At 38.3% G+C, this 14,831-nt stretch overlaps 1 protein-coding gene across 3 annotated transcripts in view; it reads left to right on the top strand.

Annotated features, from left to right (window-relative positions):
• Positions 1-14,831, top strand: part of CSRNP3 (cysteine and serine rich nuclear protein 3) — a 97,025-nt gene that overhangs the window by 30,060 nt on the left and 52,134 nt on the right. For all 3 annotated transcript variants that reach the window (XM_058027554.1, XM_058027553.1, XM_058027555.1), the window contains exon 2: positions 914-1,085. In XM_058027554.1, coding sequence (XP_057883537.1) covers positions 938-1,085 — 148 coding nt within the window. In that variant the 5' untranslated portion in view covers positions 914-937. The remainder of the gene's footprint in view (positions 1-913; positions 1,086-14,831) is intronic.

Genomic DNA, 14,831 nt, shown 5'->3' with positions numbered 1-14,831 from the left:
TTAAAGATAGAGAAAAAGTGTTTCAACCTATCAGATGTGTTAAAATTATCTAAAAATTGCTTTGAAAATATTTTGATCTTTTTCTGCTTGGCATTCCATAAATGGAGATACAAAGATCAGCTGTTATATATGAAAGGGAAACAATAAGGAATGTTCAACATGACTCTGGCTTTGTTGGACAATGTGATTAGGAAGTCAGGTTCTTAAGGGTGGATCTAGTCCTTTGATGCTTGTGTGAATGGAAATATTCTACTTGTGTGCCAGTACTCATATCTGAATTTCAAAAATTCTAGGCAAGAAACTTCTGAGGAAATGAAAATGACAAAATGAGCCAGAACTGTTTGTGCAGGGCCTGGCCTGGAAAGATGCAAAGTGTCTCATACAGCTCTCAAATCTAATTGCAGTTGTGGGCATTTGTTAGTACTGGGAATTATATAAATCAGACCTTTAAAATAAATCAAAAGAGAGAAGGTGTTTTTTTCTGAACAATATTTATTAAAAAACAATTTTTGTCATGTAATGTTTCTTGGTGCCAAGTAAGTTTTTAAGCCTTATATAAAGGTCTGTTTTTGATGAATTACATTGGAGTATTATGCTTGACCTAAATTTGCTGCATAACTGAATATATATGTATATATGTATAAGATTGGCTGTAGAATTTTCTGCATAGGTAGAATACAGGTAGCATTTACCTTCTGTCTTGAAGTCAGTGTGATGATAAATATACTGATGATAGGTTGTGGGTTTTTTGATTCCTTCTTGGAAAATCTGTTTAAATCTCTTAGTTAAGGAGCCATTTAGCTGCAGGTGGTGGTATCTGACTGATAGGTGAACTCTTTAATGATAGATGAATTGGGAGACCTGCACAGAAGTTGCATGTTTCAGAGCCTCATTGCCTCTGTTCCTGTTACAGGTGCATGGTGACAGCATCGCAGCAATGAGTGGAATTTTAAAGAGGAAGTTTGAAGAAGTTGGTGGAACCTCACCTTGCTCATGTGTGTGGGAATCAGATGATGATGTTTCCAGCAGTGAAAGTGCTGACAGTGGAAGTAATGTCCATCCATCTGCTTCTAATCATTTTACCCGTAAGTACTAAAGGGGTGTGTAAGGCATGATGCTGTGTCTCACACAAGCTAAGAAGGGTTCACTTGACTTGTTAGAAATACAGTGAAAGCTTTCTGCTGTTTGTTTTTTTTTAAGTATTTTATCTGTTTTATTACATTTAAATGCTGGCACTCTGAGGAAGTACTTATTTTTGAAAAAAATAACTATTTCCTCTGGTAATTGTTTCTGTGAAAATTTTGATGTCGGTGTGAGTTTCAGAGGAAGTTCCATGTTTGTGCTCTCTCATTCACATCTACTTAGTGTGACGTGTTTTAAGCATATAGGAGAATGTCTTCCATTTTGAGTGATGATTTAGGAGAAGGGGGAATATTGGCAGTAATGTGAAATGAACGTGCCTTTTTCAGAATTAAAGATGGAAGTCTGCATGCATGCGTTCACATGCATATATGCATATATTTATAATGTGAGAAAAACATAACTATGTTTGTTATGCTTTTGTGTATGTGCTTTCTCAAGTGACACGTGTACATGTGCTTGTGTTCATATGCATGTACATGTATAGTAATTTGTGCTATGACATACAGACGCCTTGAGGGATATTTTAAATGTAAAATCTGTGACAGAATGCCACAGAACTGAAGAGTGAGAATCTACAGGGTTTTTTACATATTTTTGACTAGGGATTCAACTGTGGTAACAGAAGAAATATATTTGTCTCTGTCCCACTGAGGTTTATGGACTTGTGTGAATCAGGTACTCTTCTAATAAGAACCCTGCAGTAAACAAATAAGTCATGCTGTTCTTTTTAAGGAGATTTGAATTGTGAGGTTTTTTCCTTTTTCCATGTAAAAAAAGTTTATTATTTCACTCATGGGTTGTTTGCTAGTTATTTTACTGGAATCAGGATTTCATTTTGGTTTTAATTTCTAAACTCATGGTTAGGGAAGTTAACAGGCAAATTTTGCTGTCTGTATCTTAGGTGCAGCTGGAAAGTTTCTCTGTATATATGCCAGTGAAACTTCAGTAGGCTGCTGAAGCATGTTACACACCAAGTATGCTCACCCTCCCATTAAATGTAATCCTTAAGCAGGGTGGGAATGTGGGTGTGGTGTGAGCATCTAAAGTTGTTTAGCAGGTCTGGAAATTCCTAGATGCTATCATGATAAAACAGTTTATTTAAGGCAATTCTAGGAAAGCATAGGGAATCCAAGTACCTGTTTGCTCTCTATTCAAAATATGTGTACCTAGTTATCTGGAAAGAATAAATTAAAGGTTCAGAGGGACAATATGCTGGAGGAAACCAGCTGAAACAAAAATAACTCCCTTAAATTTCTCCATTAAACTTAATTCAAGGCTTCTGAGATGGTTATTTTAAGATCTGAGTACTTCCATATCACTGCTTTCCGTGTTACTTATAGTTCAGCTAATCAGTTTGCTCACCTGCAGTGAGGCCAGTCCAGTAATATTCCTGAGTATTATGACTATTTTCTTTTCAGCAGGGTGATCTCTGCTTGAAGGGCATGATGCAGGTGGGATGCTGGCAGCAGAGCATCGCTCCCTCCAGTGGCAGTGGGCAGGGACAGAGGAGGTGACCTGCATAGCAGCTGGTCAAAAGGCAGATGCCAGTGCATTTCCTGCTGCCAAAGGGTTTTCATGCCTGTGACTCCAGCAGAACAGATGAGACCTGCATGGAAAGTGTCTGTCTGGGCAGCAGCCAATCCATCCTGGCATCAGCCCTACCCTGCCACCCAGTCTGGCAGGGAGCAGTGAGGAGGGCTCAGCCTACCTATCTGCCCCTGGGAAGCTGGGGTCAGGCTTTGGACTCTGGCCTTGAGTGGGTCTGAGCGTCCCCATCCCCTCCCCACTTTCCTGGCCAGAGAGGATCCTACCTTATCTGTTACACTTTGTTCTCCTGCTGTCTGGGCGTGGAGCAGGGCAGAGATTAGTGTGTTCAGACCTTTGGCACACACACACACACACACACACAGAGGCACAGGCACACAATCAGCCATGCGTGCACCCACAGCCACGCTCGTGTGCACACTGCTGCACTCACAGTCCCTGTGCACGTCATCATGGCAAGTGTTTGCAGTAAAGCAGCCCTGTCAGTTAGTAATTATGAAGTGTCAAGTGGTTCCAATAAAAGGCAGGAAGAGCCCTGGAATTGAAGTTGGTATATTCTTGGTTATGGAGAGGGGAAGATTCTTGTAACCTGTTTTAGTCAGGAGTAGAGTTATATTTTACAGTTTCATGTCATAGGGAAAAAGCCTGAGATAATGTTTGGAATGGAGCTGAACTGTCTTGTGTGGGGCAGAGGTCTGCAGATAGAAGTCTTCTTCTGAACAGCATTTGTAAGAGACAGAAACTATTGGCAACATAGATTTTTAAAGTGGTTTGTGTCAGCTTAAAAATACCAAAAATGCGATCTCAGGAATGCTGAGAACATTGACCAAAAGCCCCTCTAGGCTATCTAAGATGTGTGATCAGAGAAATTCAGTTGCCTTACAGCATAAGCTTGCACTGAGTTTTTTGGGAAGACTGTTTGCTGTTAATGTAGCCAGTGTGTAGAGCAGGAGCAATAGCAGTAAATGCTATTACTTTCCAGACTCTGAACAGATTATTAAAAATAATAATAATGCCTATTGTTATAATATTCTTTGTTGGATTTGGAAACTTGTATACTCCCTGGTTAAATTCATAGAAATACCTCCAGTACAAAAACCTGAGCCTGCAGACATTTTCCATTGCTCTGTTGTTATGTCATGACTGACTTCAGTTTTTACAGTTTCTATGACAACTGTGATTTTTTTTGATTGGTAAAGAATCAAGCACTAAAGGATTTTTTGGAGCTGTGAAGTATTTTTCCATCAAAGGAGAAGATTGAAAATATCAAGATGCTTTTCACTAATCAGTTTTGAAATTGAATTGCTGTCTAAATGTAGATACCTGTTTGTGGCAGGCTCCATATACACTAATTTTTCAAACAGAACAGATGAGAAAATAGCCCTGTTGCAGTTGCTAAATAATTATCTGGAAAATTAATGATAATTTATGCTTACAATTTAAGGCATTCATATTTTTCAAATCATGTAGGTAGTGACATTCCCAGGTTAACCCTTAGAGAAAGATACTTATCAAGACATGGTTCAAAGCAACACAACTGGATTATTTTCTGAGATTCTTAGGCAATTTTTGTGAGTCATCAGCAAAATGGTACTTGGGAACTAATGATGAAATTACATTAGGTGGGTGCAGGAAAAGAAGAGATGAACAGAATGCACAGGTGAACAGTTTGTGGTTCCTGGGGAAATACAGAGAGGAGCTAATAATGAGCTCATCAGGTGGGAAGAGAGCTTGTGGACTATGTCATATGTGAAGGAAAAGAGAAGGAGGTTCCCCAAGATGAGGAGCTTGACAAGCAACAGGGTGTTTTTCAGTAAGAGCAGGAAAGCAGTGGTAACAGATTTTACTTGGTAAATATGTCAGCTTGCAGAAAGGGCTACAGATTGGCTGGCTCAAAACTGGGAAAAGGAGGGGGGGCTAATGAACAGAATGAGAACGAGCCAGCTTATCAAGATCAAAGGAATTTAATGCTCCAGGAGTTTGCAAATTCTTAGTCATTGAAAGTGACTCATCCTCTTTCACTACATTGATGTATATGGAACATATATCAAAAACAAATTAGAAAATTACTGGGAAGTGTTGATTTTGATTCTATGGCACATCTGTATCTGTGCTGCATGTATTAGAGAAAAGCACCTTGAACTCAGGACATATGTGTAAGGCCTGGTCTGTATTCAGGAGTGTGCACTGTCAGCAGCTCTGGAACCATCTTTTGCCAGCAATTCTTAGTTCAGAATGATGTTAACACAATGTATGGGATTCTATTTGCTGATAGAATATTGTCTGTGAGATTGGATAAAAATTAAACATGATGGTTAGATATTGTCCTTGATTTGTTCTACAGAATTAAAATTATACCAGATCATATCTTAGCCACTGGTTTTAGACTTTATAGCAGTTGCTCTCTCTAGATGCTATTACAATATGCAAAATAATTTTAATCACTTTACAGTCTCATTTATAAAGTCAAAGAATATGAAGTTTCTTTTTTCTCTCACCAGTGATGCATGTAATTTTAGAAATGCAAAATCATGATTACCATGGCTTTTTTGACAAAGAGGGATGAACACGCCTAAGCTCACAGTTTTTCAAGTTATTTCCAAAGTTTGTTTTTTTCCAGCTAACTTCTAGCTTGAGCTAGTCTCAGCTAAAATCCTTCTCTACAGAAATGATAAGATTGGGAAGTAGGTGATTTTTATTTTAGTGAAGACTTGCTCCATGGTCTTTGTCAAATAAGATCAGAATTTTAAAATGTTGTTTCTCAAGGTAAAAAAGCCTGAAGATGTCTTGGGTACTAAAAGTAGCTGTCCCTTTTTCAGGTACAAGGAAGCATTATGACAACATTTGGGTACCAGTGAAAGCTGTGGGTGGCCTGGTACCATTACACTAGCTTCTGTAGGGAAATAATTGGTGAATCAAATCACAAAGAAGGGAAAAATGGATTTTTCTGTTACCAGTTTATAACTATGAATAGATTCATTTTTGTCTGAAAAAAGTTTCGTGCTTGCTTTCTCCTGACTGCTGTGTCCTAATGCTCACTTTTATTACTGGTGAGAGTCCCAGTGGCCTTCAGCAGCTTTCTTTGAATTGCTTTATGTGCTCTTACAAAGCAAATGAAGCCTCAGAAAGATTATTGCTATATCCTCTCTCCTCATCTAGTGCCGTGATCAGTACATATTCTTCATTTCGAACTAGTTTAAAATGTTTCCTACTGGTCTGTGTAAAGATGTTTTTAAAGATGTTTTGAAATTTAAAGCCAAGTTAGATTCAGTGATTTGACAGAGTATGTTGTCTTACTGACCAGGTTGGATGGGGGAGACTCTGAGCAGCCTCATCCTCAGAATCCTGCCTGGGGGTGGGAGGTTGGAACTAGATGGTCCTTAAGGCCCCCTCCAAACCAAACCATTCTGTGATTGTCCCTTACAGGGACCTTTGTAACTAATTTCAGGCTGGAGCACCCTCAATACAGGTGCCATTGTGCAGTGTTTTCTCCTTACTGAACATTGCTCCTCTGCTCTTTGCTCTGATTTAGCCAAGCACTGACTTAGCAATAGGGATGACTGAGGGCAGTTAACTCCAACATAACAGCACAGATTCTGTTGGTAGTGGATCTTTCCTCTATCAGTTGATACAGCTGTGGCTTGTATGAACATGCTGAGCTTAAGTCTCTAGCAGTGAGCTGGGAACAGCCTTCTCTGGCATTTGGCTTGGTTGGTCTTTTTGTGTTTTTTTTAAATAGACTAGCAGTTCTGCTTGCAAAGCAGAGTTAACCAGCAGATGAACTTAGTGTTTTGTCGTGGTGCTTCATAATGAAACCATTCTGATGCTTACAAGAAAGATGCAACTGTATTTTATCTCTGTTTGCAGCCTTACCAGACTTTGGTGGTCGAGTTTTGTATTCTGATTTTTCTTACATCATTTGTATTGTACTACAACTTTTGGCTCTACTGGGGACCTGGACCTCCTTAGGATGAAAGCTTGTATCTGTATACAGAAAATACAGACTGATTTTCTCCAGTATAAGGCAGTAAATGCATGTAGTTGCTGTCTTATAAACTGCAGGGAAAAATGAATCTGTGGAAATCACTGACCCAAGGGCAAAGATTTCATGAATTTTGATTGAAACATTAGGAAAAAAGCAAAGTATTCTGCTTGCTGGAGACTGTATTGACTTCTTCCTTTCTTCCTCCTCTGTACACCAGCCCCATCTCCCATGTGTGTTTTAGTCTCACTGAGATGTCCTGGTGTCCAGGGCAGTCCCCTCATGTGCATTGTGTGTGAAGGTGTATTTAAGGTCCCTATCCTTACAGGAGTATAAAGAAATTGAGTCTCAGTCCTCTCCCTCCTACTGTAGTGATGCAGTTGGGAGACTATAAACAAGATATAATTTCTTTGGAATTTGCCAAAACAGTTACATTAATTGTTTGATTCTAAAGCTTTCACGAGCTGTCTCTGTTCCGTAGGGGTTTGTCTGTTTGGCTTCCCAGCAGTCTTGCTGTGGTGTCCTGAGATCATCTACCTGTTCATCTGTCTGTTTTGAGCTTTCAAGAATTAAAGCAAGTGAGGGGATATGATTCTTCATAGATGGTATTCAACAAAATTGATCATCATTATTTTGTTCACTAAATACGCAGCATTTTTGGTGTTCTGACTCTGTGACTACTGATGCTACCCTACCACAATGTGTTTGTAGTGCTAATAGCATTAAGGCATATGGGCAGCATCCAGGCCTCAAAGTTTATATTTTAGAGTTTTTATAATACACGTAGCAAAAAAAAATCTCAAAAAAACCAAAACCAGCAAAAAATCCTACCAAGCAAAAAGAAAAACCCAAACCAACCAAACAAAAAAAAATCAGAGAAACCAAACAAAAAAAAAGGAGAGAAGATAAGCAGCTCGTTTAGTCTGAACTTACGTAAAAGAGATGTGAAGGTTCTGAAGGGGAAAACCAGTGTTAGCAGTTATCAAGGACATTGGCTTGTAGTCCTGTTATTTCCCAGTTCACTATCAAAGCCAATTAAGACTCTTTTTGTAATGTGGAGTCTTTTGTATTTTACTGAATTCATCATCAACTACGTATTCCCCAGAGTAATAGTGGTGAGAAAGGGAGTTTCACCATCAAAGTGATTGAAGACCCAATGCCTTCATCCCAAGTGAGGCTTCAGCTGTTATTATCCATGGCTCCTTGTTACATGATTAGTTTTCACTGGGTACTTGTGTGCAAAATAATACTGTGCCAAAGCATTAACCCCCACTTGGAGTGAAGGTACTGAATATACTGTCACAGGACTTGCTGTGAAGCTTAACTTGATGTTAGTGCTTGTTGAATTCCAACTAACTTGTTGAGTTACTGATGTTTAGTGAATTGCTCTGTATAAATATGTTTTGTATTTGCAGCTTATTGTAAAGTTGATTATCTCCATTTTGGAAACTCCAGGCTTTAGATACAGACAAAGAACAGATTTCTGAGTACTGAAAAGTAGGTTTTGTGTGTTGTCAGCTGGTTATCTGAGTATTTTATTTAGACTAGGATATCAGGAGATGCTTTTGAAAATGTTTAAGCAGTGTTATTTGCAACTAAACTAATGTCAATTCCAAACTCTTTCTTGTTTTAATTGAGGTGTGACTGCTAGCAAAGAAAGCAGCCATAGGCAGTGGTCATCTGCAGAGCAATAGTTCAGCAGTGGTTACTATGGCAACCATAGGTGACCTACATTTTACCAAAAAGTGATCGTGTCTTTTTTTTTTTTTTTTTAATGGAGCATACCCGTTGACTTCTATTATTATTTTTCATCTTTTACACATTGTTTTACTTAAATAGTATTCTTAGTTTTGAGTGATTAGTGTGAAATGGACATAAAAAGTTTTGGAGAAGAGATACCATTTCATTGTTACACTACTGTTTAAAATTAGTAGAAATTTTTACCTTTGTTTTCATGCCCAATTGAATGTTCTTAGGAGGAAGGTAACACTATTTAAGTAGTTACAGTTCCATAAAAATAATGTATTATTTTTATGCCCACCAGTGTGTGGTTTATAATGGCTTGCAGTAGAAAGACTTGTTGTGAATCTATCTATTTCACTAACATCACAAGTCAGTAGGCCACGGTATGAATAAAGCTGCCCAAACTTTGGACTTTGAACAAGCATCAAAAAGGCTTTTGGCTGTAGTAAATTCATCTTGTCATTGCCTTTAAGGAAGTGAGAATTTTCTCAAAAAATGAGACTATTCTGCAGACAGACAGAAGAGCAGCTAGGAGAGATGACAAAATGTGACATTTCAGATAAAAAATTGAGTTGGCATTTTAAATATACAGTTCTCACAATGAGACTAACAGAGAAGAGGAGGTGCTGGGTCAGAGCATGTGCCCAACAAAGTCATTAAATGTTGTGAATTGTCTAGAATTTTGGCTTGCAGATGAGCCAGGCCTGAATTTTCATAAATTTTTGTTAAAATGGGCTCTTCAAGAAAGGATTTACATTTTTTATTTTAGTTTTTTCTAATTGGGGTGACTTTGGTAGTGTTTAGGTAAACAAAATGTTCTACTTTGAATTGTTTAATGTGCTTTGTAGTGTGAAGAAATCTTTAGTTTGGCATAAATGAAGGACAAAGAAATTGACAATAGGCTTTTGAGACCAGATTTTATTTTTCATAACTTAATGGATCGCCTGCTAATTACTAAAACCCTGTCACAGCCATGAGAGACTATCATGGCATTTTGTGGAACTACTAAGGGCTGAGGTGAATCTATTCAGATCCATCTTTTGAAGTCCTTCCTCACTGTTCTCATGTGCAATATCATATGTATCTTGCAGCTGATAATGGAACCACCTCCCTGTGTCTCCTATATTTTGCATTTACTCTCTGCCCACGCATCTTTTGTAGCGTGTTTATTGCTTTGAAGTTTATGCAGCCCACTCAGGTTCATCCATACTGCACAGCATGCTTTGCACCAGCACTTCAGTCATGTGTTATTATATTAGCTATAGACTCATTTGTTTGCATAACTCAGAAAAGAAAATGTTTTTTGTTTGTTACCTTCTTTCCTGCTTCAGAAAGCTGGAGTTGGATGCTCTATGTCCATCTGTGTACACTCTGATACATGCAAACAGCAGCAGTAGTTGGCATTTTAAAGTAGTATTGGCAAGAAATATTAATTACTTGTGTGAAACAGCCAGTACTAAATGCTTTTGGGAGTGGATGTAGTTTGCCTTTATGATGCTGAATTTAATTATCACCTACACCTCCTGTATCATGATCAAAAACTTTTTTTCCTCAAATCATTTTGATCTTAAAAATTCTTATGCATCCCTTAAGCAGATTGTCACAATAGCAAGCATTGCAGCCCTGATTCTCAAAACCATGGCTAACACAGTTTGTAAGAGCTGTATGCCCAGAGAACTGAGGCCTGTGCTGAAGGAGGAGGTGAAAATCACCCGAGGTCTAAATGGAGTCTGTACCAAAGCTAAAAACAACTAAGTTAGGATTCCTACATTATTTTAAAGCCAGATCACAAGTGTTGGGGGCAGAATGGAAAGGCACACTGTGCTGGTTTTGTCTGGGTTAGTTACTTTTCTGCACAGCAGCTGGTAGGGGCTGTGTTTTGGGCTGTGCTGAGCACAGGTTGATCACACAGAGAGGTTTTGTTGTTGCTGAGCAGGGCTTGCTCTGAGCCAGGGCCCTTTCTGCTCCTTGCACGGCCGCACTGCAGAGGGGGCTGGGGGTGCCTGGGAGGCACAGCTGGGACAGGGACCCAACTGACCAAAGGGACACGCCACACCTCGTGACATCGTGCCCAGCATAGAAAGTGAGGGAGGAAAAAGAGGAAAGGGGGAGGACATCTGGAGTGCTGGCGTTTGTCTTCCCAAGTAACCTTTCCCTTGATGGGGTCTTGCTCTCTTGGAGGTGGCTGAGCCTGTGGGAAGCGGTGAACAAATTCCTTGTTTTGCTCTGCTTGCATGTGTGGCCTTTGCTTTCCCTGTTAAACCCATGAGTTTTTTTGCTTTTCCCTTTTGATTCTCCTCACAGGCCTGCTGCTGGGGCAGCGGGCGAGTGGTGCCCAAGGCTTGGCTGCTGGCTGGGGTTAAACCATGGCACGAACAGGCATCTCTGGTGGCAAAGCTGCTGTCACTGCCTTGTGCCATCAGCCCCTTCTCTCTATATGATGACCACAGTTTTGCAGTATGGATTAAATGTTATTTTGTTTTTAGTTTTGCTTTTCCAAAAACTATATCCAAAAGCGTATTTTAGAAAGATATCCAACCTCACTTTAAGGACTTCAACAGATGGCAAGTCTGTCACCTGCCATGGTAAGCAGGATTAATGTTTAATTGTCCTTGCAATTACTGAATTTTGCCCTGCTCAGTGAAATACAGGAAGGTTTTCAGACTCCCTGATGTGTCAGAGCAGAAGTACCTCATGTGTACTAGAAATCAAATGTGCATATTGGCTGTATGATCATTTATTTTTTATATATAAATATGCTCTTCTGAATTTTTTCACCCTAATATGGTAACCTGGCTTCATTGCAAACAAACACAATTTTCTTTTTATTTTGTGAGTTTGCACGTGGCATCACATAATTTTTGATAGAAATTCTAAGACTTTGTTGGTATCATTTTAACAGTAATGAGACATGAATTTCATTTTTTAAAGGACAGATTAAGGAAATGTCTACAGACTGAAAACATGATTTCAGAGGTCTAAAAATCTCCTGAGAGAAACTGGCATTCTTTGAGATCACAAGGTCAGTAGTACAGTAGCAGTTATTCATGTGCATATATCTCTACAGTTACACAAGTCCAATTTCATTTTGTACCATTTGATGGTAGAAAACATGATGCTTTATTTTACATCACTGCAGGGATTTTGATTAGCACTTTTAGAAGAACGTAAGTTTAAAAAAACCCCCCAGTTTTCTAGCTGCACCTTTGTGTTTAAAAATGCTTAAAATTCATGCTGAAACCTATTGGATCAGCATACATCAGCAACTTCCAGTGAAATTAGATTTATGCAGGTAAAATGTTCCTAACTTATTGTCTGTATTTGTAAATAAATTATTATTGTATATTTACATTCTTTGTTACTTGCTTGCAAAAGTATCTGTTGTTTAAAATTTTGGAGAGGGAAACACCAAGTTACCTGAAGAGGTACTTTCAAGGCTTTTGTTTTAATTGTCACATCATGGTGTGATTTATTTTTTCCAGAGACTGGAAGTAAGGGATATGATTTATTCAGCCACAAAGAGCTGGCCAACACATCTCAAGTAGTAAATGTCTTCAGAGAAGTCTGTGTAATCAGTAAAATATTTTAGTAATGCCACAAAGTAACTTTAAATGCTTGGTAGCAAGAAAACTATGATAGCAACTTCTCTTGGTTAACTAATTCATAATTTCGTGTAAGCTTTACTGGGATACTGGAAATGGGTAGTTATCTTTTATTTGTTTGTTATTAGAATGTTATTTTTAAATGTTGCATATACTGATGAAGAAAAAAATCAGAAAGCATGACTGTAGGTAGCCCTTCTTCTGAAGGGTTTGTTTGATTTAGGAGTTAACCATGATGCAGACATTAAACCTGTCTGGTTTTTGTGGTTCTATGTGTGACAATTTGTCATATTGTTCTGATTTGAGATGTGGAGGAAGGATAGGAGTTCCCACCCCCTCCCCACTTCTCCCTCTGGTACTCAAAGCAGGGTTTCTGGTCTGTGTAGGAGATTAGTTGAAAAGTGTTTCTTTTCCTGGGATTTATTTAGTAAAGAACATAAGTAACCTATCTAATACATGAGATAATAGGAGAAATAAAATGATAAAAGAATAGGCATGGTTTCTTTTTTTGCTCACCTTTGTTTTGTGAAGAGCAATTTTGTTCTATGTGCTCTGTAAATGGCAGGTTAATTGCTGTAGCTAATTCACAGAAATAAGCATATTCCAAAACAAGGTCAAGGTGGGAAATTAATAATTTAACCTCATATAGATGGGATTCTTGAATTTCTCTTTCACTACAGGGCAGACAAATGATAGAAATGTAAGATGACAAACAAAATTTTGAAGAAACATGTTTTACCCATATCACGTGTAGAGGAAGGAATTGCTAGTGGACTGCAATTCTGCTTTGATTTGGTTTTTTGTTGGGCTTTTCTTTTTGTTTATTTTAAATATCCAAAGGCAAGGTCCTTGTCCACCATTTATCTTTACACCACAATCTCCAGCTAATGACAAAGGGGGTAAAAAGATTACCTCCAAAACGAAACAAACAGTCCCCCAAACAAAAAAATGAACCAAAATCCTCCTACAGATCTTGAAATTACTCTGCATTCACAAGGTCTGAAGAGTGATGAGGATGAAAAATTTACATGTTCAAATCTCAATCCATTGTTTTAAAATGGGCAGAGTGGAGAGACGGTATAAATCACTAATCCAGTTGTGCTAGAACAGCTGCCCAGATACTGCAGCCGTGAAATCTGTGCTAGCAACCTGATTAAGTTGTTTTTTAACCACTGTGTCATCTAACTTAGCTCTGTGTAGTATGAGGGTATCTGGATCCCGTGGCTGCTTTAAGACATTTTAGCTCTTGGGGATGAAGCCTGATGAGAGTTCCTGCACAAATGCAGTGTTTGCAGCCTCTCCAGTGCTGCTGGCTTGGGGCTGGATTGTGCGCTTGGCACAGGAGAGATGTGAGACATAGAGATTTACCAAAGGCTATAAATTTCTGAAGGAGACAATCACCACTATCACAAATGCAACAGTTTTCCCATGTCAGGATCTATAAAACTGCAGGACAGCTGAACAGAGGATGTTTCAGGAACAAATGATGGCATAGTCTTATTTTTAAAAAGGACATAATTTAATTTTATGTGATGGTGCCTGCATTTTAATGCATAGCATAATAAAGCCTGAACCCTTTGGCTGAGGTCAGCCTATCTGCTAGTGTCTTCTTTTAGGAGTAGTTAAGCATATAAAGAAAAAATTCTTCTCTTCCCATAAATACTTTCCAGTGGTTAAATTCAAAAGCTTTTAGTTAGCAATTGCAATATATAGGAGCTTGGATGATTTCTGTGAATATAAATTCTCTCATAGCACTTTTTTCCTTGAAATTATAAATACAGAATAAAAAGATAAAAAAAGATATGTCCTATGTTGCAATTGCTGTAAAATTTATATTGTAGTACTTGAGGTTTGTGTTATAAGTTGTGGCCTGTGGTTTCCTTTCTGAGAGTTTTGCTCAGGTGCCAGTATTAGCTAAAAATAAATATTTACTGAGGATGACAAAATCCACTATGCAGAGAGCAAAATTAATTTGTAGATTTGTACTTCTTATGATGTAAGCTATAGAAATGCATGACTTGTCCATTTCAGGGCTGGGAGACAGTTTAAAAACCCAAAGTAATTCCACTGGAGAAGGTATGTATTATGTAAAGAATAAACACTTTGATAGTATCTCCACCCTTTTGTCTGGTAAGACACAGATTTTGTTGATAGTTTGATGTAGTGTTTGAAATGTGACAGAGGGAATTCAGAGACTTGCATTCTATCCTCTAGAGTTTCCTTCCTTTGGGAATTTGAAGAATTCATTAAATACATCTGACCAGAGGAGATTAAAGCCCTCTTTCAGCAAGGTGCTTAAGTTGGATTCATGCTTAATCAAAATAATTGTGCTGGGACCATTGGTTTCTAATATTTGTTCTCACTCAAATGGGGCCTTAAAAAATCAACCATGTAAAATGGCAGCAGAATAAGTAGTTAAGGATGCTGATGACCAATTTCCAAAAACCATACTATTCACAATATTTTAAGAATCTCTTTCTTTCTACCTCTATTTCTTCATCACTATCCCTATTATCCTTTTGATTGTTTGAAAAGCATTATAATTCAGTGGTCTGGTTTAGTACTTAAGTAAGTCCTAGACACATTCTTGTTATTTCTAATCCATCAAGAGTACCCAACAGCTCCTTTATTTTCTTTATACCAGTCTAATGAGGTCAGCAAGGTCAGAAGAAACTAGCAAGAAAGGTCAGAGTGGCTTATGCAAGGGTCCTTTTCTGTAGGCTGATATTCAGCATGCTGGGAATGGGTCTGGCTATAGTATTTGCAATCTGCAGTGAAATAATGACATGAGCAATTTGACAAGTAGGCTTCATTAT

The sequence above is a fragment of the Melospiza georgiana genome, chromosome 7 (genome assembly GCF_028018845.1).
Source record: "Melospiza georgiana isolate bMelGeo1 chromosome 7, bMelGeo1.pri, whole genome shotgun sequence".
Classification (NCBI taxonomy): domain Eukaryota; kingdom Metazoa; phylum Chordata; class Aves; order Passeriformes; family Passerellidae; genus Melospiza; species Melospiza georgiana.
The sequence above is the reverse complement of the archived record's forward strand: the minus strand, read 5'-3'. Positions and strand labels throughout refer to the sequence as shown.